This window comes from Ovis canadensis, chromosome 1 (assembly GCF_042477335.2).
Source record: "Ovis canadensis isolate MfBH-ARS-UI-01 breed Bighorn chromosome 1, ARS-UI_OviCan_v2, whole genome shotgun sequence".
NCBI classification, from domain to species: domain Eukaryota; kingdom Metazoa; phylum Chordata; class Mammalia; order Artiodactyla; family Bovidae; genus Ovis; species Ovis canadensis.
This window is the reverse complement of record NC_091245.1, coordinates 101,313,682-101,339,394: the sequence shown is the minus strand read 5'-3', so window position 1 is coordinate 101,339,394 and position 25,713 is coordinate 101,313,682. Positions and strand designations below refer to the sequence as shown.

Below are 25,713 nucleotides of genomic sequence, written 5' to 3'. Positions count from 1 at the left end.
AGATACAGGGAGTTTAAAAACACTTACTCAAGACAAGGATTAAGTCTCATTATGGGTAGTTTATAAAGAACATAAAACTCCTTTTAGTTCTTCGGCAAACAATACATTTTTGAAGCTGGATATAAATTATTTATACATATTATTGTAATAATTATAATAAAAGCAAAAGCACTTATTTCTAATGTTTTCTCCTGGATTTGCTTGCATCAAGAAATATAAAAAATGAGTTCAGTTCTCTAGCTGCTAAGTCTCACAGACATAGGCTTCTTTTTTAAGATTTCTTCCTGCTCGAGGAATTACTAATCTCATCTGTCTGCGTTATGGTTCATCTCTAAAAGGGAGGTTGTCGCTTTTCCTTTAGGTCTTTTGAAGTCCTTTGTCTCTTTCCACCTTTTTTATCCTAGTACTCTCCTATACTGCCTTAAACTCCAACTAGGACCTAAAACATGTAACTTCTTAAACTTATTTCTTGCTGTGATGCAGGGCATGTGGGATCTTAGTTCCTTGACCAAGGATCAAACCCACATCCTTTACATTGGGAGCACGGAGTCTTAACCACTGGACTGCCAGGGCAGTCCCCACATAACTTTTTAAAAGGGTTAATTTGATATCATAGACTGTTTTAACTTCTGGTCAAGCATTCATTCCCTGATATTATTGCCTAGTAAACTTCAGTTAGCAGGAAGGAACTCTAATGGCTCCTGTGTACAATCCATTCTCAGTATGTCCTCAACAGGCAACATGAAATAGAAGGATATTTATGCTAAGAATTTGGATTTCTTTGGACACTTATTCTGACCTAAATTCTCCCCAAAACATTAAGTGCTTAACAGAACTGCATCTTGTCAGATTCTTAGGGGGGTAAAGAAAGAAACTACACACTGTCTTTTAGAAAAAGATTGTTTTTGTTTTTCTTTTTAATTAGTAAAGAGAAGAAATAGGCTAAATTCTCAAATCCTATTTGATTTTACAAACTGACCTATAACATCATCCTTGGACTCTCCCTCTGTGTCCATTTCACGCACAACACACATTCTCATATATTTACCCACGTGAGGAAGGGATTTCCTGTTAATGCTATTCGGCCAAGACCAGAAGTAATCTGTCAACCTTGTGACTACCCACTGAAGGTTAAGAGATAGACATTCCCTCTCTTCTATCCACTTCTTCCTTCTTCACTCTGTTTCAGGAAAATGGTATTGATCACTTTTGCTCCAAGATGAGGTCAGAAGTTTCCATTATCCAATCATCCATCCATTCATTCATTCATTCATTTATATATACATAAATATCAATGACAAAATTTTCTTTTTCCATAGCAATTGCTAGAAGTCTGGAGGAAAGATCACCTGAAGACCCCAACTCTGATACCTATGAGTGTGTGAAAAATATCATACTGACTTTAAAAATAACTCTTTAATCATATTCACATAAGAGGAATAAAGGGCAGCACCAGGCTGACTAGGGAAGGGAGCAAGTTCTCCCTCTGTCCAGATGTCAGCCTGGCACCGTTCTGAGATCACACACACAAGTGGGGCTGGGTGTGGAAGTAGAATAAGGGAGAGGACTGAAGAGACAAAGGTAAGAGGGGAGAGAAGGGGCTTGCAGTAGTCTCAGTCGGTGGACTCCAACACAGATTCACTCAGCGCAAGGTCCCAGTAGTGCTCAGCCCCATGCTTTTTGAAATGCTCCCGAGCCATGTTCTCTGTAGGGCACTGTTTGAACTTCATCTCCCCAAAGCTCCGGTCTTTGGCTGTACCCTGGGAAAGAGACAAAACGTGTAATAGAGACACTGCAATTTCTCATTTAAATCAGATATAATAGTCCCTTATAAAACCTGGTAACACCGTGTAGCAATGTGTCTAGCTGAAAGTGATTTTATGGTAAAAACAATTCTAACCTCTACCCCCCTGGGTATCTGCCGAGTTCTCATGACTTTCTATGGGTTTGTTTTTTTAATTGAATGCAGGATTTCTGTGCTCTGGTGCCTGGATGGAAGAGTACGTCAGGAAGGACTACGGGAGATGGGATGAACTTGTTTCCTACCAGGCCTCTAGGACCTTTGAGGAGAAAGGAGTTAGAGGCTAAAAGGACTCTTTTCACAAGACTTAGTGAAATGTTCATATGAGCAGGAGGGTTTGGGGCCCAATGACAAAGAACAATACAGGGGCGAGGGGGAGAGAGGAATGGGCGTGAGGGGGGCTACTTGCAGACAACTACAACAGAAAGATACAGTACTTGGTGGAATCATGTTCTCACCAAAGGCTGCAATGTCAGTCACAAATGCAACCTCAAAAGGCTTTGCAGGGACCAGATTCCAAAAAGGAGGCAAGAGCAGAACCTGGCTTGTTTCTGAATCTGAGAGACAATTCCTGAGGACTCTCAGAGGTAAATGAAGAGAATTTTAAAGAGATGATGGGGCTGGAATATTAAATATGCAAGTGGGGACTTATGAGACACAGAAACAGTTATAATGCTTATTACCACCTAATTAGTATGTATAAATTGGAGGAATCTGGGATAAGACAGGACACATGGAAAACAATCAGTAGCAATTACCTATAGAGTGGTCTTAAGGAATCAGGGAGCTGGAAGGGACTATTTCAGTCAGGCTCTGTGTGGTTAGAATGTATTCTAATGAGCATTCACTACTTTTGAATTAAAATACTACTTTTTTTGGCCACACTTCGGGGCATGCAGGATCTTAGTTCTCTAACCAGGGACTGAACCCATGGCCCCTGCAGAAGTGTGGAGTCTTAATCACTGGACCACCAGGGAATTCCCAAAGTACTACTTTTATAATAAAGAACTGGTTCCGAAACATGAGCACATTTTAAAACTAGAAGATACTCATGTATTCAACCTAAAAGAATAAAATGAAAAAATTAAATCAACACAAAGGTAGAAAATACTTACAATGCATAAAATGTATTTTGAAGTGGTAATATAAAGGATTACTGCAGTATATCAAGTTAAGAGTACAGTTACTGAGGAAAGAAACTTTTAATGCTTTCTGGAGAAATAGGATAATATTTTACACTCCACAAAGGGTGAATGAGCCCTTAGTTCACAACTTGGCCTGAACAAGCATATTCACTCATTTATTCATTCTTCAGAACTAATACTGGTTCACTAAGAAAATTTTAGGGATGAAAGGATTGTACAACCATAAGAATCCTCCATTTAAACAGTGATTTAGTCACACTTTACAAAGCATCATTACATAATAATTAGGTTTTCCACCAAAAAAAAAAAACCAATAGCCAGGGAAAATAATATCCACATTTTATAGACAAAGCAACATTATTTCATATTAAGTGTTACTTCATTGCCCAGTTGCACAGCTAGTAAGTGGTACTGCCAACTTAGTCAACTTTATATTCTTTTTTTTTTTTGGCCATGCCATGCATGATCTTAGTTACCCAGCCAGGGATCAAACCCATACCTCCTGCATTGGGAGTGTAGCATCTTAACACTGGACCACCAGGGAAGTCCGCAACTTTATACTCTTAAGTCTAGTACTTCTCTCACTATATCCAAAGAAAAATCCTACAATTCATTTCCCTCTTTCCAAGTGTCATATCCATGACTGTGAAATAAATAAACGGAGAATTTGTATTCTTGCCACCAGTTTTCCATAGTTTTCCCCAGATGGCATAAACTATATACCCATCAGTTTAACTAGAATATAACCAGGAAGGACTTGCTGCCAAATACTTAACAATGAATTCCAAAAAGAAACACAAATTACTTAAGGGATTAGTTATTATTTATAAATAGTCAGGAATTAGCTAAAGTTTTGCCTCACTGTTCAACAGAGGATCACCTACCTCCCAGACTAGTACACATTTGTTGGTTTTCTTCACAGCTTCCTCATCAGATTCCTCATCATCTGGAAAAGACAATATAGCTAAATCTTGCTCTAGACTTATACTAGACACCAAGATTTAGGTTCCAAACAAATAGTATTCAAGCCTACCCAAATTCTTTTAAATATTACCACTTTTTCTCATGTATTGGGATCAACTATCTTGTTACTCTTTATTTCCCCCCAATTAGACTGATATCTCCTATCCAGCAGGGACATTAATTAATTCAACAAACATGGATTGAGTACCAACTCTGTGTTAAGAGCTGTGCCAAGTACTGGGAATAAGGAGATAAAAGAACAATAAAAACTTGTCCTAAGCACTTCAGATGCCAAAACAATAGAGTCCATTCTCAAGGAGTTTTTAGTCTAATGAAAAAGGGCAGATATATGGAATGAAAATATCTTAGAACACTTGCAAAACAAAATACAGGTCAATTATCGTAAAAAGTGTACTTTAAGTACAAAAATACAATGAGGAAGGACAAAAAGTATAAGGCCAAAGTTATGAAAAATAAGGTTCCCTGCACATGGTAAATGCTAACCCAGGTCTTCAAAGAACAGAAGAATAAATTATGATAGAAGAATGATGGCCAGGAGGATGTCAAACAAATATATACAAGATAAGCGTGGGGAAACGAAAAGTATATTTTTCTGAATGAAGCAGAACTTTTTTTGGTCTAAAAAATTTTTTTTGCCTTCAATCCTCTAAAAAGCTTTTTATCAAAAAACTATACAATATAGACAATGCACATATGAGCGTGCAGCTTGCTGAAAATTCACAAACTAAATGTACTCATGTAGCCAGTATCCAGATTCTGGGCTAACAGAGAAACCAGCCAGTAGAAAGGCCTTACAGGACAGGCAGGAGAATAACTAATATTCATACAGTAAATACTTTATGAATGTCTAGCATATTTAAAGTCCAAAAGGGTTTTTCTAAAATTCTTGAACATTATCTAGTATCTGCAAGAGTGTTAGAGGGAATAGATGAATGGACCAAGTACCATCCCACCCACCTCCCACTTAATCCCCTCTAACCCCCATTCACCATCTCCCTTTGTATTAGATGTCTGTTCATCCCACTTTATCCGATGCAGCATGAGACGCTTAAATTTCTTCTGGGCCTTGGGGCCTAGAAACAGAGAAGAAGAATTTTGCCAGAGTTGTGGAAGACAATGGGGTAGAAGGAACCTCTGAGCTCACTCAACGCTCAGACATTAATATGGTAGCTGAAGCAATCCCAGGAACCACATCTTAGGTTCTTCTACTTCAGTAAATAAAGAAACAGAGGCCCAAGATATTTGACACAGGTGTGACTCTAAGGTGCCATCTTTTCCTCCTTTCTCCCCACCAGGCTCGTCACTCCAAGGCCTAGTTGCCTCACGTGTTTCAGACTCACCCCCTTCCACTACTACCACGTTGACATCCTTGTGCAGTACCACCACCCCTGTCAGGTACAGCTGCCCCGCATTGGCCTCAATCTTGAACTTCTTGGCTGGGTTGCTCAAATTTCGAACTCTGGAGAAGGGAAAGTTTAGTTACGGGCTTCATTTTAGCATCAGTAGCTGACTGAATGGAATGGCAAATAAAGATGGGTCCAAAATAATTTTCTTTCTAAAAACAAAGGCATTTGGAGGAGGCAAATAGACTAATGCTTGAAAGGTAGAATTGATGAATCTAGAAGTATTTCTAATGGCTTAAACTTCTTCAAAGTCTAGCACAGTACACTTTACAAAGTAGCAGGTAATCGAAATTTACTCTAAGAACGAAGGAGAGCTATTCTTGACAATATAAAGATCAACAAATTCTTTGCCCTCTAGATGCTTATAATGTAAAGTAGTCACAATGCTATGCATGCAAATTTCTATAAGAATACACGAAAAACTGTTAGAGACAATTACCCATAGTGAGTGGTCCTGAGGACCAGAGAATAGGAAGGGGACTTTTTCAGTAAGTGTCCTTCTCTATTGCTAGAATGTTTTTTATCTTAGTAAGCATTCACTACTTTTATAATAATGTACCATTTCTATAATAAAGAACTAGTTACTAAACATGAGCACATCTAAATAAAAGACATATATATACTTGACATAAAAGAGTAAAATGAAAACATTAAATCAACACAAATGGTAGAAAATAGTTAGTTAAGTTGCTCAGTCGTGTCCGACTCTTTGCGACCCCATGGACTGTAGCCCACCAGGCTCCTCCGTCCATGGGATTCTCCAGGCAAGAATACTGGAGTGGGTTGCCATTTCCTTCTCCAGGGGATCTTCCCAACCCAGGGATCGAACCCAGGTCTCCTGTATTAGAAGCAGACGCTTTAACCTCTGAGCCACCAGGGAAAATAATTACAACACATAAAGTCCATTTTGGAGTGGAAAATAAAAGGATTACTGCAATACACTAGGATAAGGATACAGTCAACTGAGAAAAAAAACTTTTAATGTTTCCTAGAAAAAGAGTATTTTATGCTTCATAAAGAATGAATGAGCCTTAGTTCACATCTTGACCTGAACAAGCATATTCACATTCATTCTTCAGAACTAACATTAGCTCACTAAGACCTCAAAGACAGAAGAGTAAGTTTTTAACCCTCATCGCTGTAAAAGATCTACTAGCTCTTGATGTATACCAGGATCATTAAAGAGAGTAGAGTTGATGTTAGGTATGCTTTATACCAGTGATTCTGCCTTGAGCACTTGGAAAATGTTTTGGTATTTCTAAGGGAAAGGCTGGCCCAGTCTGGACACCTACCTATATACAGATATGTGTACCCCCTGTGAAATATCTTCTTTAAGCTTTTTAATTTTCTTGACCTTTCTCTGTTCTGCTGTAAGTTTTCGGGCAGCATTGGCCTCTTCATGCGCTCTGTCGTGACAGGAAGGACATCCACAAGTGAGAAAGGCATTGAAGATCAGAAGCAGGGCTGAGGGAAAGAGAGAGCAACGGAGAACTCTCCCCTCCCTCCAAATATGGATCCCCCAGAAGAGTTCGGGAAAGGTACTTGCCCTGGGTTTCCACCCAATCCCATGGCACTTACTTCTGTCTTTTTGCCATCTGAGCTCTGACATGGGCTTCTACCTTCGTGGGGTCTTGAACAGCTTCTGTTCCTAATACTCGCATCAGATTTGAAATTCTCACTGCAGTGAAGAGTTGAGAGAGATCAATCTCCTAAGTCACCACTCCAGCTAGGGTAATCTGGCAATCTCTTCCTACCAATTCATATTGTTCACCTATTTCAAATATGCTCAAAACTCACTTTCTCCAAATACTTCTACCTTGAAAGCCTAATTAATTCAGCATTTGCGGGAGGTCAATTAATCTCAATAACTGGTATACATATATTCACACTGCCTGAAAATTCGTGAAAGAAAACGAACTTAATTTTGTTGGCATTTTTCACGTTCACTGCAGCACTTAGTGAAAGATCCTATACATAACAGTGCTCACTCAAAATACTACTAACTGATACTGGAAACTATAGGAGTGAGGTTTTTTAAATTGCATTTTCATTTTTTAAACACTTAAGAATTATGTATACAACAACTCTGGGCAAATACTCCAACTACTATCTCCATAAACTTCAAGACTATTATTCTTCCAGGAAGGTAAGAATGTTATATGGTCAATATTACTTAAGAAAAAGGCTTAAATGACCTGTACAATAACTATGTTGACCTGATTTAATAAAGACAGACAGTTGAAAATTTGGGAAAGGACAAACCAATGAATGATTCTGAGAAACAAAAAGCATTCAAATAGAGAGAGATACTAAAGATCCTCTAGAATGACAGGAAGAAAAACTTGCCACCCTTTCTTCCCTGCCTCTAAGATCTGTACCTTTGGGCTCTGGAGGAGGCATCAGGCCCAGCCTGACTTTCTCTTGTAGCTCCTTCTGTGCTTCCCTCCTCGTTTGCCTTCGAAGTTTCTTCTGTTCCTTCTTGGTCAGATATACTCCCAGAGTAACTGGTGTGTCATTGTCAACTGTCAGGCAGAGAAATGAATATACCAAAGCAAGAAGCATATTACAGGGATATAAGTGAGTATCAATCACATTAAAAAGAACTTTACAGCAACACAGATGGACCTAAAGATTGTCAGACTGAGTGAAGTAAGTCAGACAGATAAAGACAAATATATAATGCTTTTATGTGGAACCTAAAAAAAGAGTACAAATGAACTTATCTTTTAATAAGACAGAAATAGTTACAGCCGCTGAAAACAAACTTAAGCCTACCAGGGACTGTGGGGAGAGGGATAAATTAGAGGACTGGGATTGACGTATACCCATTACTATATATAAAGTAACTAATAAGGATCTACTACATAGCATAGGGGACTCTACTCAATACTCTATAATGGCCTATATGAGAAAAGAATCTAAAACAGAGTGGGTTTATGTATAAATGATATACTGTGCTGTACACCTGAAACTAATACAACATTGTAAATCAATTATGTCCCAATAAAAATTTTTTTTAAAAAAGGACCTTTACCTTGTTTTTAGTTATTTTTAGGTCATCATAGTAGTATTACAGTTATGTTTTTATTAAGTATTCTTGGAACTTCCCTGGTAGTACAGTGCCTAGGACTCTGTGCTCCCAATTCAGGGGGCCTGGATTCAATCCCTGGTCAGGAAAACTAGATCTCACATGGTTCAACTAAGAGTTTGCATGCCGCAACTAAGACCTGGTGCAGCCAAACAAACAAATAAATACTAAAAAAAAAAAAAGGAGTAAAAAGTATTCTTATCTTTCATGAGTCATGTTCTAACTTGTTTTTCTTTAAGCAACTGAACTCTTTAATAAACTGAAATGTGGTGGATATCGAAAAAATGATTAGAGCTGCTCTGACTGCTCTGTGTGAGGATTTGGGGTAGGCAGAGGGTATCCAGAACCCCATCTGGATCCTACCTACTAAACCTCAAGGTGTCTATGGAATCCAACTTGAAAACCACTGGCCAAGATGATGAAATTCTAATTTTAGAGTTACAGGGATTAATTAGGAAAAATCCTCTGGGCTCCCAAGTCAATTTATTAAAACAAACAAAACCCCATACATTCTTCTAATGATTCACACTGAAGACAACTAAATAGATTCTGATTAAGTACAATTCAGTGGTTATTACCTTTTTATTATCTCAAAGTCTCAATCTATTTTTCTGAATTTATTAGAGATCCTGATAAGCAAATTTACTGAGTAAAAACTAACCTTCTCTGTTCATCTCAAATCTGATCAAAGTGTTAGCAACTTCTGTGATCACTTGAAAAAGGAATGTCAGTTAGTGTTATCTGTACATATGAGAAAATTCTGCATTGTAAGTGATTTATCCAGGGGTTTTAGGTACAACTAAAACCCATCTCCTCTGACTAAGCCAACAGACTTTTGCTACAAAACAGATAAACAGAAAGGCTGAGGACAAGGCAGACTGAAGATGGCAGGGGTTTAGTGGTGGTTTGCTAGACTAGAGTTGGGAGTCAGCACTACTGCAAAAGCCCAATGTGAAATACAGATATACATCAGTGAGGCCATCTCTAGTTTAGACCTCAATGTTCTGTAACAGCTTCACTGTCCAATACTGTAGCCACTAGCCACATGTACTATTTAAACTGAAAAAAAAATTTTAAAAATCAGTCCCTCAGCTATATTAGTGCAACTCAGTTTTCAAGTTCTCAGTAGTCATGTGTGAATAGTAGCTGTAGTACAGACAGCCCAGACAGAGATTACATCCATTATCACATAAATTCCTATGGGCTAATACTTCTCTAGAGCTTTGACCGAGTAATCTCTACATTACCTGGAGGGTTGAGCTGGGCTGGATGTTCAACAAGATTTGTGATTCCAAAATAATCTTCTCTCTTGGGATTTTCCTCTGTACTAAAATTGGAGGAAGAAGGGAAAACAGGATATGTGGGTAGAGACAATTCCAAGAGAGAGGCAATCTCAGAAACACAATGGAAAAATCCACTTGCCATAGTGTATTCTAGTAGTTATTAAAAGTATTTGCATATCTATACATGTAATTAGATTACATATAATTTTCAAGATAAGAAAATGGTCCCACTAAGGTTGGATGCACTCTCTACACCAGTCATTCTCAACATTTTCTACCCTAACACACTTAACAGATACCATATTCTGTCATTAGTAACAATAATTCTCTGGGACAGTGGTTGACAAAGGAAGCATAAGGAAAGGCTGAAGCACAGTCTCCTTAAGTCATGTATCAGAATAATGGAGCAGATATGATTAAAGCTCTCTGAATGTTTCTTATATCCTTTATCATTCTCTCCCTCATCAACTAAGAATCCTTTCTCTATTCTAGGACTGGATCTTTAAAAAATTTAAGCATCTGTTATAAGTAGCAAAAGAAGGTAATTAAGAAAACAAATATGCTAAAAACACTAACAATGTATAATAAAGCAAGCAGAAAATATCTGTGTCCAATCCTCCTACACTGATTGACCCAAAAAACTAAAATCAACCCGTAGAACATGTTCTTTATGGAGCTTGTATATGGTTATCTATTTGGCTTAGATTTAAAATTTGTACTTAATGCATGAGTACCATCTTTCCCATTAAAACTCTAGCCTTATTAAAAGGTATTAACCAACAAACTCACAGGTCAAAGCCATTGGGAATGATGTAAGAGTCCCACCACTCAATTTCAGGGATGTCACCTTCCTTCAATTCCTTCTTAGGAGCAATGAGGGCCAGTCTAGTTGAAGTATGAATGCCTGTTTTTCGAGCAGCCTGTGAGATCTCTGCCTGCAGCTTCTCTAGTTGAGCCTAAAGACAAGGTAAGACAAGAAGATAAACTGGAATCACAGAAAATAGGGAAGCAGTAGAATCCCAAATCTTAAAACACTCCCTTGTTGAACTCTTTACATATAACACAACAAATTCAGATTTTCTGAAAGCTAAGAAAAAAGAGTTGTTCTGCTTTACTTTATTCATTACTTGGTTGATTTCCATATATTTGGCTCTCATCATCACCCCTCTATCCCAGTGCGTGCCTGCAGCAAATATGCAGAAATGGAATTCTATGGAAAACTTCTGAGAGGATGAAAACAAGAAGGTCAAAGTCATTGAATATATGGTCAATTAAACTATCCAGGAATGTGGACTGTCTGCAGCAAATGTTAATTGCAGGCTAGTTTTCCTCAGATGTCCTGAGGTTTCTGAACAGTTTCCCTCCACTGATTGTTGTATGTAGAGAATTTTCAAATTCAATTTCCTTTCTACCTAAGTAGAACGTAAGTAACTGAGAAACCAAATCACTAAAAATCAAGTATTCCAGGAATACAGTATTTTAAAAATTACTCATTGCTTTACTACTTATTTATCTAATTGCCAAAAACATATAGAGAATTAAGTTGACAGTATTTCAGGATTATATACAGTTTCCTTTGTCACCTTCCTAACTTCTTCAAATTTCTAGATTTTATTCTAAGCCAGATACCTTTGTCCGTAATCGTTGGGCAATCTTTTCAAATTTGCCCTTGTCATGGAATTTAAAAGTGCGTCTCTGGCGCTGGGAAGGGGCAATAGAGACTCGTGGATCAAAAAAGGTATTAGATTCCATGTCTTCTGATGGCTTTTCTTTTAGCTGCTGCTTGAATTGTTCTCTCTTCACAGCCCGAATATTGGCCTTCAGAGTAGGCATTCTGTGTGTCAGCTCAATTTCCTTGCCTGTTGCATCTACAGTTCGACCTTGTTCATCAAGAATCAGTGGTGTAGGTTTAGTTTGATCTTTTAACTCCACCTTCCTGAAAAAAAGCCCAAAAGAGGAATAAATCCCATATAAAACAATAAGGCAGGCAAACAAACAGACAAAAAATAAAAACAAATCAAAACCCACAAAAGACAATTAGATTACAAAATTCTAAGGAATATGAACCCATCAATGAATAATAACATCTTGACTGAATATATGAAGCTGGACAGTTGAGTATGGAGTATAATCAGATGAAATGAACTTACAAATTACAATGGGAAGAAGTTAGAATCCTATCATTCTTTACTCCTGAATTCTTGAGTCAGGGAATGGCAAACCAATTGAGGTGCTAAAAATAAAGCCTATCACTTTTACCCAGTTGCAGAGAACGCTCAGATCTGGTCTCACTCAATGTGGTCTAATGGAAATAGCTCTTGAGTTAGGAACCAGGAGACCTGATCCTATTCCTAGCTCCAGTACTGGAGGAATAATCTTAATTTTAGTTTTACCATTCATAACAAGAAGCTAATTAAACTCTGCAACAAGGAAACCAAGAGAATAAATTCAATTGGTATTTACTGAACATATGTAAGAAATATGAAACTAAGAAATGATTTAAGTTCCTTGGAAGAAAAGGATCAGTAACACTCAAAGGTATTTATTGCTTCTCAAGCTTCAGAAAAAAAGAGTTCCATAAAATAGATACTCACGGGGGAGCAATGCCCATAGCATGGAGATTGGCCAGGCCCACCATGTTGGCATTGCCAATGAGACCTGGCTTCAGTGCCAGCTGGGCTTGGATGCGGGCTTGTAGTTCAGCTGCTTTCCTTGCCTTCTCAATGGCATCATTCATGAAAGTGGCGGCCTGAGAGGGCTGAATAGTGTTGCCAATTGGAAGTCGCTCTGGTTGGGAGGATGAAGGAGTCTTTGGCTGTGAGAGAGAAAAAGAAATCAGAATCAGAAAAAATTAACATAGGCAAACACATCTCTCTCTTTTACACACACACAAACACACACACACGGAGCGGTGGACTGTGGTAAATTGAGGGTGGAACATGCAGTCATTTTCTGGACTCTCATTTGAGTGGGTGGCAAGAAATTTTGTGTTTAACAGTCTTCTTTTCAGAGAAACCTGAAAAGAGGTTACAATACCTGAGGTGTAGGGGGGCTAATGAAGCTCAGTTGCTTTTTCCTTTCCTCAATTTGCCGTGTTGCTGCTTCCATCATCTGTTTGATCTGCTCTCAGTGGAGTAAAAAGTTGAAAAACAGTTAACATCTCTTCTTTATTTCTCCCATACAGGTTCCTAAACTCAAAGGGCTTTTAGATCTAGAGAAACCAGTATTTTTTTGATGATCCCATTATATTCTGCCTGTACCATAGGCTAGCAAATTTAGTAAAGATAAGCTTACACAGTTAATCACTGGAATTTTTCAACCTATCTTCCCAAGGCAGGACTGGCATGTTAAGTAGTAACACAGCTTGATGAGTAAGACTCTGGAGTCAGGGAAACCTGAGTTTGAATCTTAACTCTGCCATTTAATGCCTGTGTGACCTTGAACATGGTATTTAATTCTTAAATCTCCAAGTGTTTAAAAGGAGTAAAAACAGATCTTACAGGGCAACTATGAACATTTAAATAATGCATGCAACACTAATAGAATCCATAACATTATTTTTAAAAAAAACAAAAAACACTATTGGTCCCTGAGTTCCTAGTTTGGGTAACCAGAGTCCACAATGTAGACTTGCTTCCTAGTCTCCATCAATTCCTTCCTCTGTCCTAAGGAAATTCAGAAAAATAAGCTTTGAGAACATGATCCAGTAACTCTTCTTGAATTTTCCAAAAGAGTCTGCTGTCAAGGTGCTTCACGGTTATTTTTTTAAATTTATTTTTAACAATTTCTTAAATAGTGACATATTTACATAGTTTAAAACGCAAAAAGTATATTCTGAAAATATTTACTATTTATATGGTATCAGAATTTTTAAACAATGCCCATTTTAAATACACAGATAATTTCTATTAAAAACAATACCAAGTCAATCTGAAATTATTTAAGTGGATTAAGCTTTCTGCATTATATTATTTGGAAATTCTTCTCTGCCATCATGCTGAGTTCTACTTATTTCAATAATTTTCTTAATGACACAGTGAGGTAGATATCTGAGCAAATGATGTATGTAACACACCTTCCTTGAAACATAATAGGTGCTCAAAATGCTATTTCAATAGCCTTCAACTGGGCTGTTGTTGTTGTTATTCAGTCACTAAGTCATGTCTGACTCTGCGACCCCATGGACTATAGCCGGCCAGGATCCTCTGTCCATGAGATTACTCTGGCATGAAAACTAGACTGGGTTGCCATTTCCTTCTCCATTCAACTGGAATCTCTCCTGGTTAAACCAAGAAATGATGAAACATAAAGCAGAAAAGAAAGTTTTCCCAATGCTAACATTTAGTTTAAATTAAGGACACAGTAAATCCATCTCTTTCTTCTTCAGCTCTCAAAACCTCTGCTTCCAGTTCTTAACTACTAACCTGGAGCTTAGTCAGCATGCCAGGACTCTCTGAGGGAGGCCCAGGGATCACTTCTGGCTCCTCTTCTACCTCCTCAAAACGAGGTATCCGTCGCTTCTTTACTCCTGATGATTCCTTGGAGATCTCAGAGTCATCACCAAACACTTCCTAAGGGAACCCAAGGTGAAAGAAGAGTTGTATCCCTGCCCATGGGAGAAGGGAAGAACAATTCTAGTCCTTATCAGTATTCTGTGGCTTTTCCCAGAGTCTTCTATACCCTCCACCAAATGGACCATTCACCCATCTCAACTTCATTATTTTCCTACTCCAGTCAAACAAATTTCATCCCCATATTCTTATAAATGTTCCCATCCCAAGGTCTTTGCAAATCTTACTGCCCACATTTGTAATTATCTCCCTCAACTTTTCCCCTAATCCAAACCCTGCCTAAAACTCACCTCCTCCAGGAAGTTTTCCTCATTAATAATCTCATCCCACTCTGATTATACTGTTGTTTCACATCCTTGTAGCACTTAAGAACTTGGTTCATACTAGGTAAAATTACATTGTTGATATTTGCTTGCCAAGTGTTAAGTCTTTCAATGTCACTATGTACTTTCTCCCAACTAGCATCTAAGCTCTTCCAGGATAGGGGTTTTCTCTCTTCTTCAATATTCCCCAATAACACTTTGTTCTCATCTAACAATGGGAACTCAAATATGTTGACTAATTTGCAGGATGAACTTAACAGGACCAAGAGTGGCCAACTGGAAGGGACAATGGGAAAAAGCAAATGTACACACCGGTGGTAGGCTTTGGGTGACATCCCCTCTTCACTAGGAGGGCTCGTGTTTTGCAAGGACATATCCTCGGCCAGGGGCGAGCGCTTCCTGGAACTCCTACAGTTCAAGAAAAAGGACTCTCCCATAATATATTGTGTGGGATGGGGACTGAATGGACCAAAATGGGACCCAACTCCCAAGGCTACCTAGATTTCCTTCAATAAACCATTTTTATTAATCCCACCCAATGTAGTCACTTTATTTGTAGCAGGCCCTCAGCACTTATACAGTAGCATGTCCTACCAAAAACATAATCTTCACTCTACAGATCTGTGAATTTCTCCTTAAGTGTAACAAAATTCAACTAAGTCTGAAACTTTATAGTCAACCTTAAAATTTCCATGAAAACTGCTACTTGGATTTTATAATTTTGTGACTGTATTTTGTTCAGCCCTCCCATCCCTAAACCCTTGAACTGTAAATTCCTTTAAGGCAAGGACTATCTTTCATTCTTCTGATCACCCTGCAAAACCCTAAACACAAACAGCACACAAATCTCTATTTCCCTTGGTTCCACAGCTGGGTCAGGGACCAAACAGACACAGCTTATTCACTCTTGTGCCTCAGGAAAAGCAAAAGGATAGCCAAGGAATCAAAAGCACTTTGAAGGTCTGATGGAAGTCACAGAAAAGATTTTAAGAGACAGACAAAGAAAAGAGATAGATCAGCTACTTGACACTGTTAATACTGAAAGAGACCATGACCAATCAGTAGCTACCAGATAAAAAGTGAAGAAAGTAAGGGAGTAATGGTGGTCCCTTTAAGTATTCCATTCATGGAGCCAGGTGACCGGCAATATGCTATACAGCAGAGTAGGCTCTCAGGACATACGGTAAAAAGTGAGTTCTTAAGTATCCCGTCTGTAAGTCATTGCAGAGAAATATCTGAAAAGCAGGAACAATGAGGTCTATAGCTCAGGGAGCAGTGAAGTCACATTCTGAAGCAATCTATTAGGCCTCAAATAAATCAAAGCATAAAATCTTAAAGTAATCAATTTATTTATTTTTTAAAAAAGGAGATTTAGGGAAACATAAGAACCAAAACTCCTAACCGTATATGAAAAAGGACAAAGCAACCGTTTTCTTGGAACATTTTAACCCATGAACTTAGGCAGTTCATCACCATAAGATGGTGATAATACAATGTCACCCCTTCTACTTCTATATCTAAGTACCTCTCTTAAATATCAGGTATTCTAATAATGGATATTAAAGTGTGAGCCAGGTAAGCTCAGCAATTTTGTTACCATTCACAATACTCATCAGATAGTTAACCATAACCTACCTTTAGCTCTCGTTTCCTGCTCCGGTCACTGCTGGACTTGGAATGCCTAGAGCTTCGGCCTTCCTCCACAGCTTCAAACAGTTTGTCCACAAATCGGAGAGTAGAATCATCAAGAAAAGGTTTCAGATGGTCTGACAAGAAAAAAAGAGGTGGCAAGGTTGAAAAGGTATTTCGTCCAGATACCAACACTGGAATTTTATGCCTAGGAGGGAGGGAAATGCTTTCTTAAGTTTTTTGTAGGATTCTCATAAATTCTCTTACACTGAATGATTTTGCCCCATGAGATAAAAATACAGTTTTAATTTTTTGGAGTCGGAAGTAGCAGAGCCAGAGCAACCTGTTTAGGCTGAGCGTCAAAGTTTAGGATGAATAACCTCTATAACTTTTCCTAAACTGCAAGCTGGAAGAGACTACCATTAACAAAATCTACCTCCTTCAACTTTTTAAATGTATTTTATAGAGACGTCTATACGTTTAGATGTTGACTTGAATATACCCATCTGACCTTAGCATATTTCCTAAGTAAATATGATTTAGGTAACTCGGTGCAGCGGTCAAAGGAAATAAGTCTGAGATTCAAAATATGTCACAAATAGTATTAAAAAAAAAGAAAAATAAAAATTAATTATTTAGGCTATTTCCATTATAATGGAGAGTGAAAAAGCCACCTTAAAACTAAATATTAAAAAAACTAAGAGGATGGCATCTGGCCGCATCATTTCACAGCAAATAGAAGGGGAAAAGGTGGAAGCAGTGACAGATTTCCTCTTCCTGGGCTCTAAAATCACTGCAGATGGTGACTGCAGCCATGAAATTAAAAGACATTTGCTTCTTGGCAGGAAAGCTATGGCAAATCTAGACAGTGTGTTAAAAAGCAAAGACATCACTTTGCTGACAAAGGTCCATACAGTCAAGGCTATGGTCTTTCCAGTAGTCATGTATGGTTGTTGAGAGCTGGACCATAAAGAAGGCAGACAGTTGAAGAACTAATGGTTTCCAACCCTGGTGCTGGAGAAGATTCTTGAAAGTCCCTTGGCCAGCAAGGAAATCAAACTAGTCAATCTTAAAGGAAATCAATCCTGAGTATTTTATTTAGGATTCATGCTAAAGCCGAAGCTCCAATACCCTGGCCACCTGATGCAAACAGCCAACTCACTGGAAAAGACCCTGGTGCTGGGAAAGATTGAAGGCAGAAGGAGAAGATGCCAACAGAGGATGAGATGGTTGGATGGCATCACCAATACAATGGACATCAACGTGGGTAAACTCCAGGAGATGGTGAGGGACAGGGAAGCCTGGTGTGCTATAGTCCATGCGGTTATGAAGAGTCGGCCACAACTTGGAGACTGAACAACAACAATTATAATGCAAGAGAAAATAAAATGTGGCCTGACCTTTTTTCAGATGCTCCTAACATAGAGAATTTTGGGGAAGTTCAAGGCAGCATTTGCAGTCATCTAACATGTTAGCCCAAAAGACTCAGGAAGCTCCCACGTACCGGCTGCTTTCTTCTTGTCCATGCCCTTCCCCACACAGTTCAGGGCTGCCGTGACCACTGTGGGCTCTGAGAAGCCCAGCACCCTCTTCACTGTCTTCTCTATCCATGGTTTCAGTTCATCCAGCTCCCTCTTAGACAGCGCCATTGTTTGGGAAAAGGAGGATAGCTCAAAACAGGATTCAATACTGCACCTAAAAAGAAATCAGTAGTTAGAAGACAGGAAAAGACTAAAAGGACCCCAGGCAATGATTAATATATCAGGAATGCTTTCCCCACTGCTATTCTCAATCCTGGGCAAGTTCCTCTAACTTCATTTCAAGCCAAATACTCTCAACTTATACTTCAAAACAGAAAGAACTACATTCTGTTTTTTAACCCTAACTCAGTAATATCATCAGCTAATCAATGAAATCTGTGGAATAAACAAACAACCCTTGGGAAGAACCTAGTCTGAGAAATGAGTTCCAGCTTCTTTTCTGATTATCATATTCAACAAGGACTGTCAAACATATAACATGAAAACAAGACTGAAAAAGCCCACTCACAGGCCAACGTTTCTATTCTTCCTACTTCCAGGCAGGCATTCCTTAACCCAGGGCTTCTTTTAAGGGACACAAGAGATGGCTTATCTGGGTTACATCTTACATTAAAGCTCCTAATCCTCAAGACTGTTCTGTCACATTTCTCTGTATTCATTGTGATCCCAGTGGGAATTCTGTACCCAGATCCTTTTCTTTTGTTCTACAGGGTCTCCGTCATAAATAATCCCTCAGTTCAGAAAAGGTTACCCTCATGCACTGTGGTGACCTGAATGGGAAGGAAGTCCAAAAGGGAGGGGATATATGTATATGTATGGCTGATTCATTCTGCTGTACAGTAGAAACTAACACAACACTGTAAAGCAACTATACTCCAATAAAAATTAATTTAAAAAAAGATTACCCTCATTTTGGATGTACTCTTTTCACCTTTATTCATCTACTTTTTAGCTTAATAGAGTAACCATCATACAAGACTCTACAACAATCTGTTATTTAATGCAAATTGGTACAATTCTTAAACTTTATTCATGTTTACAGTCTTATCTCCTACTGAAATCTCAAAACTCTACATGAGCAGAAAGAAAATTTTATTTCTATAATTTTCTCCATATTGTCTAAAAGACAATAAATTAGACTGACCTCAATTCCAAGTTAACCTCCTCCCAGAAGTGCCACACATCAGGGTTCGATCTGGGTGTCAATTTTTCAAGATGTTTTAAGACATCTTTTCCCTAAAAGGTACAGCTTGATTAACTTCTAATTGTTGGCAGGTTTATCCTCCAGAAGACCTATTGCTAAATACTGTATGTAATTTTGGTATAACCATATGAAACTAGTAGCTTAAAGTCATGAAACTAGGGGTGTAGTATTTTGTGCCTCAGTGACATGTAATATGAATAAATCTGCAGTGGCTCTATTTACCCATCAGGAGATAGCAGGATAGCCTATCAATCTCAACATGTTAACTGTGCATTGCTCAAAAGAAGCACATTCAGACACCATAGAGTGAAGAGCTCACACGCACCTCTAACATTTACCAGCCTTCTGACAAGTAATCCCTCTGAGCCTCAGTTCACTCATCCTACAAAATGAGGACAACTGTCATTCTTATAAGGCACTTAATTCATTCAATAGATATTTACTGCAAACCTAGTAAGTTTCAGGCAGCCTACTGAGTGCTGAGGATACACACAACGGTGAACAAGACAGGAATTCTTGCCTTAACAGAACTTATGTTCCACTGGAACTGAATCATAGGCTAGAAAGGGTAAACAATTTGAAAATCCAGAGTTACAAATGGGGCATCACTCTATTAGATGAAAGGTGTGCCCAAGCACTATACTAACAAATGTACATAACTTCAACCCATTTCTCCATAAGATAACGTGCAAACTAAACAGCCAATAGGCAAAATAAAAGTTCCAAACAGTAATGAGCTTTGTCACTAATCAATTGTTCAACAGTAACTGCGTGGGGTAGGGGTGGGGTGTGGTTCTGGTGTGGAAGGAGAGGAAGGCAGAATGATCTTTGAATGAGCAGGGAACAGAATTTAATCTTCTGAAGGATTTCCTTTCTCTGTGTTCTTTGCTACAAGTCGAATTTCATCCCTGAAACTCCCATTCGTTTCTTTTTTGCTCTTTCCGTCTCTCTAACCAGCCCCCTACTCACCTGTTCTACCCCAACTCCTCATCTCAGGGCTAGTCCCCTCAGCTCGTCCCTTTCCCGCCCCCGCCCTTTCCCTCTCAACAACCTCATTCCAACCCGTTCTCCCACAGAACCTTGTTCTTTTCTCAGCTTCCTTTCCGCTGAACCTTCCCGTCTCTGTCCTTCTCTCGAACTGAACCCTACCCCAATCACTAGGACAACAGGACACCCTCTCCGGGCCCCGGGCCACTACTCACCTCACAAACTTCAGCCCCTGAGACGGAGCCCGAACGTTACACCGGAACCGGAAACCCTCTGGCCGCCCTCTGGCCTGCCGTCTCTACCGCCAAGGCCGCCGCCACGCCGCGGTCCCACAACGCGTGACGAGGGAGGGTGGGGCCGCCGGTTCGCGCAGCCGTAGTGGCTACTTTCCCCCCAAAGAGGGAGCGCATGCGTAGCGGAGCCCTAAAGTTTAACGTTTGCTAGTTCCTCGCCTCATTGGTTTCCCCAGGTAAAGGTGTGCAAACGTTAGTGTTACCTGAAGCATAAATTGGGCTGCCTGTAGTATTCCTTCCAGGCTTCCCTGGTAGCTCAGACGGTAAAGCGTCTGCCTGCAATGCAGGAGACCTGGGTTCGATCCCTGGATGGGGAACATCCCCTGGAGAAGGAAATGACAACCCACTCCAATACTCTTGCCTGGAAAATTCCATGGATGGAAGAGCCTGGTAGGCTGCAGTCATGGGATCGCAAAGAGTCGGACACGACTGAGCACCTGCACTTTCACCGGTAGTATTCCTAGTGTGGCGAATAAGTGCACTACGGTTATGCTAGAACTAAAAGCAGGGCTTCTGCTTTGGGGCTAAACCTGGACTTTCTAAAACAAAGTAAACCCTCCGAGAGTTGTGATCCCTAGCATCCCCTCCTTAGCTTTTGTCCCTAACTTAACAGTGGTGTCAGAGATCACTCAGGAAAAGCGAGTATAGGATTCTGAAGATGGTAGCCCCTCCCCCCTTTTAGTGTTTTTTTTTCCCCCTTCCATTCTTTCTCAGAACAAATAATGACTATCCATTACTATATGTCATGCATCCACTGAGATTCAGTATTACCTAATGATTTAAGCAAGAGCATGAGTTTTAAAGCCGTCTGTATTTATATTCCAGCTCTCCCACTCATTAGCTGTGACATTAGGCAAGTTCCTTAAGCTGTTTCCTCACTGTAAAAGAAAAAAAAAAAAATCCACCTCATAGGGTTGCTGTGAAGACCACAGAGTGACACTACTTCTCAGAGAGTTCAGTAAAGCTGCTTGGTATATAACTATACATGTAGAGGTCCTAAACTTACATGACGAAGTCTAAACTCTTGATTCTAACCTCCACCATCCACCCCAAACCAGCTCCCAACAGAGTCTCCCTCATCTTACTTAATGGCCACTATATTTTTACAGGTGATGAAAAATTGAAATTATAATGGAGTAATCATAGTTAAAAAACCTTCATGACCCAGATAATCACGATGCTGTGATCACTCACCTAGAGCCAGACATACTAGAATGTGAAGTCAAGTGGGCCTTAGAAAGCATCACTACGAACAAAGCTAGTGGAGGTGATGGAATTCCAGTTGAGCTATTTCAAATCCTAAAAGATGATGCTGTGAAAGTGCTGCACTCAATATGTCAGCAAATTTGGAAAACAGCAGTGGCCACAGGACCGGAAAAGGTCAGTTTTCATTCCAATCCCAAAGAAAGGCAATGCCAAAGAATGTTCAAACTACATGGTTGCACTCATCTCACGCTAGTAAAGTAATGCGCAAAATTCTCCAAGTCAGGCTTCAGCAATACATGAACTGTGAACTTCCAGATGTTCAAGCTGGTTTTAGAAAAGGCAGAGGAACCAGAGATCAAATTGCCAACATCTGCTGGATCACTGAAAAAGCAAGAGAAAGTTCCAGAAAAACATCTATTTCTGCTTTATTGACCATGCCAAAGCCTTTGACTGTGCGGATCACAATAAACTGTGGAAAATTCTGAGACAGATGGGAATACCAGACCGCCTGACCTGCCTCTTGAGAAACCTGAATGCAGGTCAGGAAGCAACAGTTAGAACTGGACATGGAACAACAGAGTGGTTCCAAATAGGAAAAGGAGTACATCAAGACTGTATGTTGTCACCCTGCTTATTTAACTTATATGCAGAGTACATCATGAGAAATGCTGGGCTGGAGGAAGCACAAGCTGGAGTCAAGATTGCAGGGAGAAATATCAATAACCTCAGATAGGCAGATGACATCACCCTTATGGCAGAAAGTAAAGAAGAACAAAAGAGCCTCTTGATAAAAGTGAAAGAGGAGAGTGAAAAAGTTGGCTTAAAGCTCAACATTCAGAAAACGAAGATCATGGCATCCGGTCCCATCACTTCATGGCAAATAGTTGGGGAAACAGTGGCTGACTTTCTTTGGGGGGCCTCCAAAATCACTGCCGATGGTGATTGCAGCCATGAAATTAAAAGATGCTTCCTCCTTGGAAGGAAAGTTATGACCAACCTGTTGCTGCTGCTGCTGCTAAGTTGCTTCAGTCATGTCCAACTCTGTGTGACCCCATAGGTGGCAGCCCATCAGGCTCCCCCGTCCCTGGGATTCTCCAGGCAAGAACACTGTTGTGGATTGCCATTTCGGTCTCCAATGCATGAAAGTGAAGTTGCTCAGTCGGGTCCGACTCTTCGTGACCCCATGGATTGCAGCTCACCAGGCTCCTCCATCCATGGGATTTTCCAGGCAAGAGTACTGGAGTGGGGTGCCATCGCCTTCTCCGTGACCAACCTAGATAGCATATTAAAAAGCAGAGACATTACTTTGTCAACAAAGGTCCATCTAGTCAGGGCTATGGTTTTTCCAGTGGTCATGTATGGATGTGAAAGTTGGACTGTGAAGAAAGCTGAGAGCCGAAGAGTTGATGCTTTTGAACTATAGTGTTGGAGAAGACTCTTGAGAGTCCCTTGGACTGCAAGGAGATCCAACCAGTCTATCCTAAAGGAGACCAGTCCTGGGTGTTCATTGGAAGGACATGCTGAAGCTGAAACTCCAATATTTTGGCCACCTGATGCAAAGAGCTGACTCATTTGAAAATACCCTGATGCTGGGAAAGATTGAGGGCAGGAGGAGAAGGGGACAACAGAGGATGAGATGGTTGGATGGCATCACCGACTCAATGAACATGAGTTTGAGTAAACTCTGGGAGTTGGTGATGGACAGGGAGGCCTGGTGTGCTGCGGTTCTTGGGGTTGAGAAGAGTCGGACACGACTGAGCGACTAAACTGAACTGAATCATAGTTCAGATATACAAAAATGTAGCTGGGAGGCCATTAAGGATCTGGTTTCAGACACATCTCTGCCTGACTGAGAACTTGAACTTTCTTCTTTGAATTATACCAGACCCAAGAACACCACTAGTCATATTCAGAACAATACATGCCAGCTGCAACTTACAGTCTCAGGGTCTTCCCTTGTAACCAGGCAACAAATCTGACCCCCAGCTGACCCTTACTTAACAAGTACCGCTGGGGATTTCCTGGTGGTCCAGTGGTCAGGACTTTGTGCTTTCACTGCTGAAGTCCAGGATCAGAACTAAGATCGAGCAAGTTGACTGGTGCAGCCAAAAAACACACAAAAAAACAAACAACCTTACTTCTTGCCAGCTCCAAAATATAATTATTGACAAATAACTAATGTACCTATAATGTTGTGGCTTTTAACTTCATAAGCCTTCCACATTTTGTAGTCCAGTTCAGTTCAGTCACTCAGTCATGTCTGACTCTTTGTGACCCCATGGACTGCAGCACGCCAGGCTTCCCTTTCCATTACCAACTCCCAGGGCTTATTCAAACTTGTGTCCATCGAGTTGGTGATACCATCCAATCATCTCATTCTCTGTCGTCCCTGTCTCCTACCTTCAATCTTTCCCAGCATCAGGGTGTTTTCCAATGAGTCCGTTCTTCACATTGGTGGCCAAAGTATTGGAGCCTTAGCTTCAGCATCAGTCCCTCCAGTGAATATTCAGGACTGATTTCCTTTAGGATTGGCTTGTTTGATCTCCTTGCAGTCCAAGGGACTCTCAAGAGTCTTCTCCAACACCACAGTTCAAAAGCCTCAATTCTTCTGTGCTCAGTTTTTTTTATAGTCCAACTCCTACATCCATACATGACTACTGGAATAACCATAGCTTTGACTAGATGGACCTTTGTAGGGAAAGTAATGTCTCTGCTTTTTAATATGCTGTCTAGGTCTGTCATAGCTTTTCTTTCAAGGAGCAAGTGTCTGTTAATTTCATGGCTGCAATCACCATCTGCAGTGGTTTTGGAGCCCAAGAAAATAAAGTCTCTCACTGTTTCCATTGTTTCCCCATCTATTTGACATCTATTTGACTGGATGCTATGATCTTAGTTTTTTGAGTTTTAAGCCAACTTTTTCACTCTCCTCTTTCACTTTCATCAAAAGGCTCTTTAGTTCTTCTTCACTTTCTGCCAATAAGGGTGGTGTCATCTGCATATCTGAGGTTATTGATATTTCTCCCTGCAGTCTTGATTCCAGCTTGTGCTTCTTCCAGCCCAGTGTTTCTCATGATGTACTCTGCATATATGTTAAATACACAGGGTGACAGTTTGACATACAGCCTTGACATACTGCTTTCCCAATTTGGAACCATTCCGTTGTTCCATGTCCAGTTCTAACTGTTGCTTCTTGACCTGCATACAGATTTCTCAGGAGGCAGGTAAGGTGGTCTGCTATTCCCATCTCTTTTAAGAATTTTCCAGTTTGTTGTGATCCATACAAAGGCTTTGGCGTAATCAATAAAGATGTTTTTCTGGAACACTCTTGCTTTTTCAATGATCAAGCGGATGTTGGCAATTTGATCTCTGGTTCCTTTGCCTTTTCTAAATCCAGCTTGAACATCTGGAAGTTCTTGGTTCATGTACTATTGAAGCCTGGCTTGGAGAATTTTTTGAGCATTAGTTTGCTAGCGTGTGAGGTGTGTGCAATTGTGTGATAGTTTGAACATTCTTTGGCATTGCTTCTTTGGAATTGGAATGAGAAGTATCTTTCCCAGTCCTGTGGCCACTGCTGAGTTTTCCAAATTTGCTGGCATATTGAGTGCAGCACTTCCACAGCATCATCTTTTAGGATTTGAAATAGCTCAACTGGAATTCCATCACCTCCACTAGCTTTGTTTGTAGTGATGATTCCTAAGGCCCACTTGACTTCACATTCCAGAAGTCTGGCTTTAGGTGCATTATCACACCATCATAGTTATCTGAGTCATTAAGATCTTTTTTATATAGTTCTTCTGTGTATTCTTGCCACTTCTTAATATCTTCTGTTTCTGTTAGGTCCATACCATTTCTTTTATTGTGCCCATCTTTGCATGAAGTGTTACCTTGGTATCTCTAATTTTCTTGAGGAGATCTCTAGTCTTTCCCATTCTGTTGTTTGCCTCTATTTCTTTGCATTGATTGCTGAGGAAAGCTTTATCTTTCCTTGCTATTCTTTGGAACTCTGCATTCAGATGGGTATATCTTTCCTTTTCTCAGCTATTTGTAAGGCCTCCTCAGACAACCATTTTGCCTTTTTGCATTTCTTTTTTTTGGGGATGGTCTTGATCACTGCCTCCAGTACAATGTCATGAACCTTCATCTATAGTTCTTCAGGCACTCTATCAGATCTAATCCCTTGAATCTATTTGTCACTTCCACTGTACAATCGTAAGGGATTTGATTTAGGTCATACCTGTATGGTCTAGTAGTTTTC

General features: G+C 39.8%; 1 protein-coding gene across 13 annotated transcripts; it reads right to left on the bottom strand.

Moving 5' to 3' along the window:
- Positions 1 to 1,401: 1,401 nt before the first annotated feature.
- PRPF3 (pre-mRNA processing factor 3) lies at positions 1,402 to 20,312 on the bottom strand. 13 transcript variants are annotated; one of them, XM_070292237.1, is made up of 19 exons: positions 20,175 to 20,277; positions 19,298 to 19,354; positions 18,913 to 19,004; positions 17,732 to 17,922; positions 16,234 to 16,364; positions 14,911 to 15,006; positions 14,129 to 14,275; positions 12,741 to 12,824; positions 12,299 to 12,519; positions 11,334 to 11,640; positions 10,494 to 10,660; positions 9,669 to 9,748; positions 7,712 to 7,855; positions 6,912 to 7,011; positions 6,626 to 6,739; positions 5,271 to 5,389; positions 4,920 to 5,003; positions 3,831 to 3,892; positions 1,402 to 1,760 (listed from the first exon to the last, which is right to left on the bottom strand). In XM_070292237.1, the coding sequence occupies exons 7-19, from the start codon at positions 14,144 to 14,146 to the stop codon at positions 1,614 to 1,616; spliced, it is 1,647 nt and encodes a 548-aa protein (XP_070148338.1). In that variant the 5' UTR covers positions 14,147 to 14,275; positions 14,911 to 15,006; positions 16,234 to 16,364; positions 17,732 to 17,922; positions 18,913 to 19,004; positions 19,298 to 19,354; positions 20,175 to 20,277; the 3' UTR covers positions 1,402 to 1,613. The 13 variants fall into 13 exon arrangements, with proteins under 13 accessions (XP_070148338.1, XP_069430294.1, XP_070148337.1 ...); XM_069574193.1 differs by lacking the exon at positions 14,911 to 15,006 and having other exon boundaries at positions 20,175 to 20,312; XM_070292236.1 differs by lacking the exon at positions 19,298 to 19,354 and having other exon boundaries at positions 20,175 to 20,290.
- Positions 20,313 to 25,713: the final 5,401 nt, after the last annotated feature.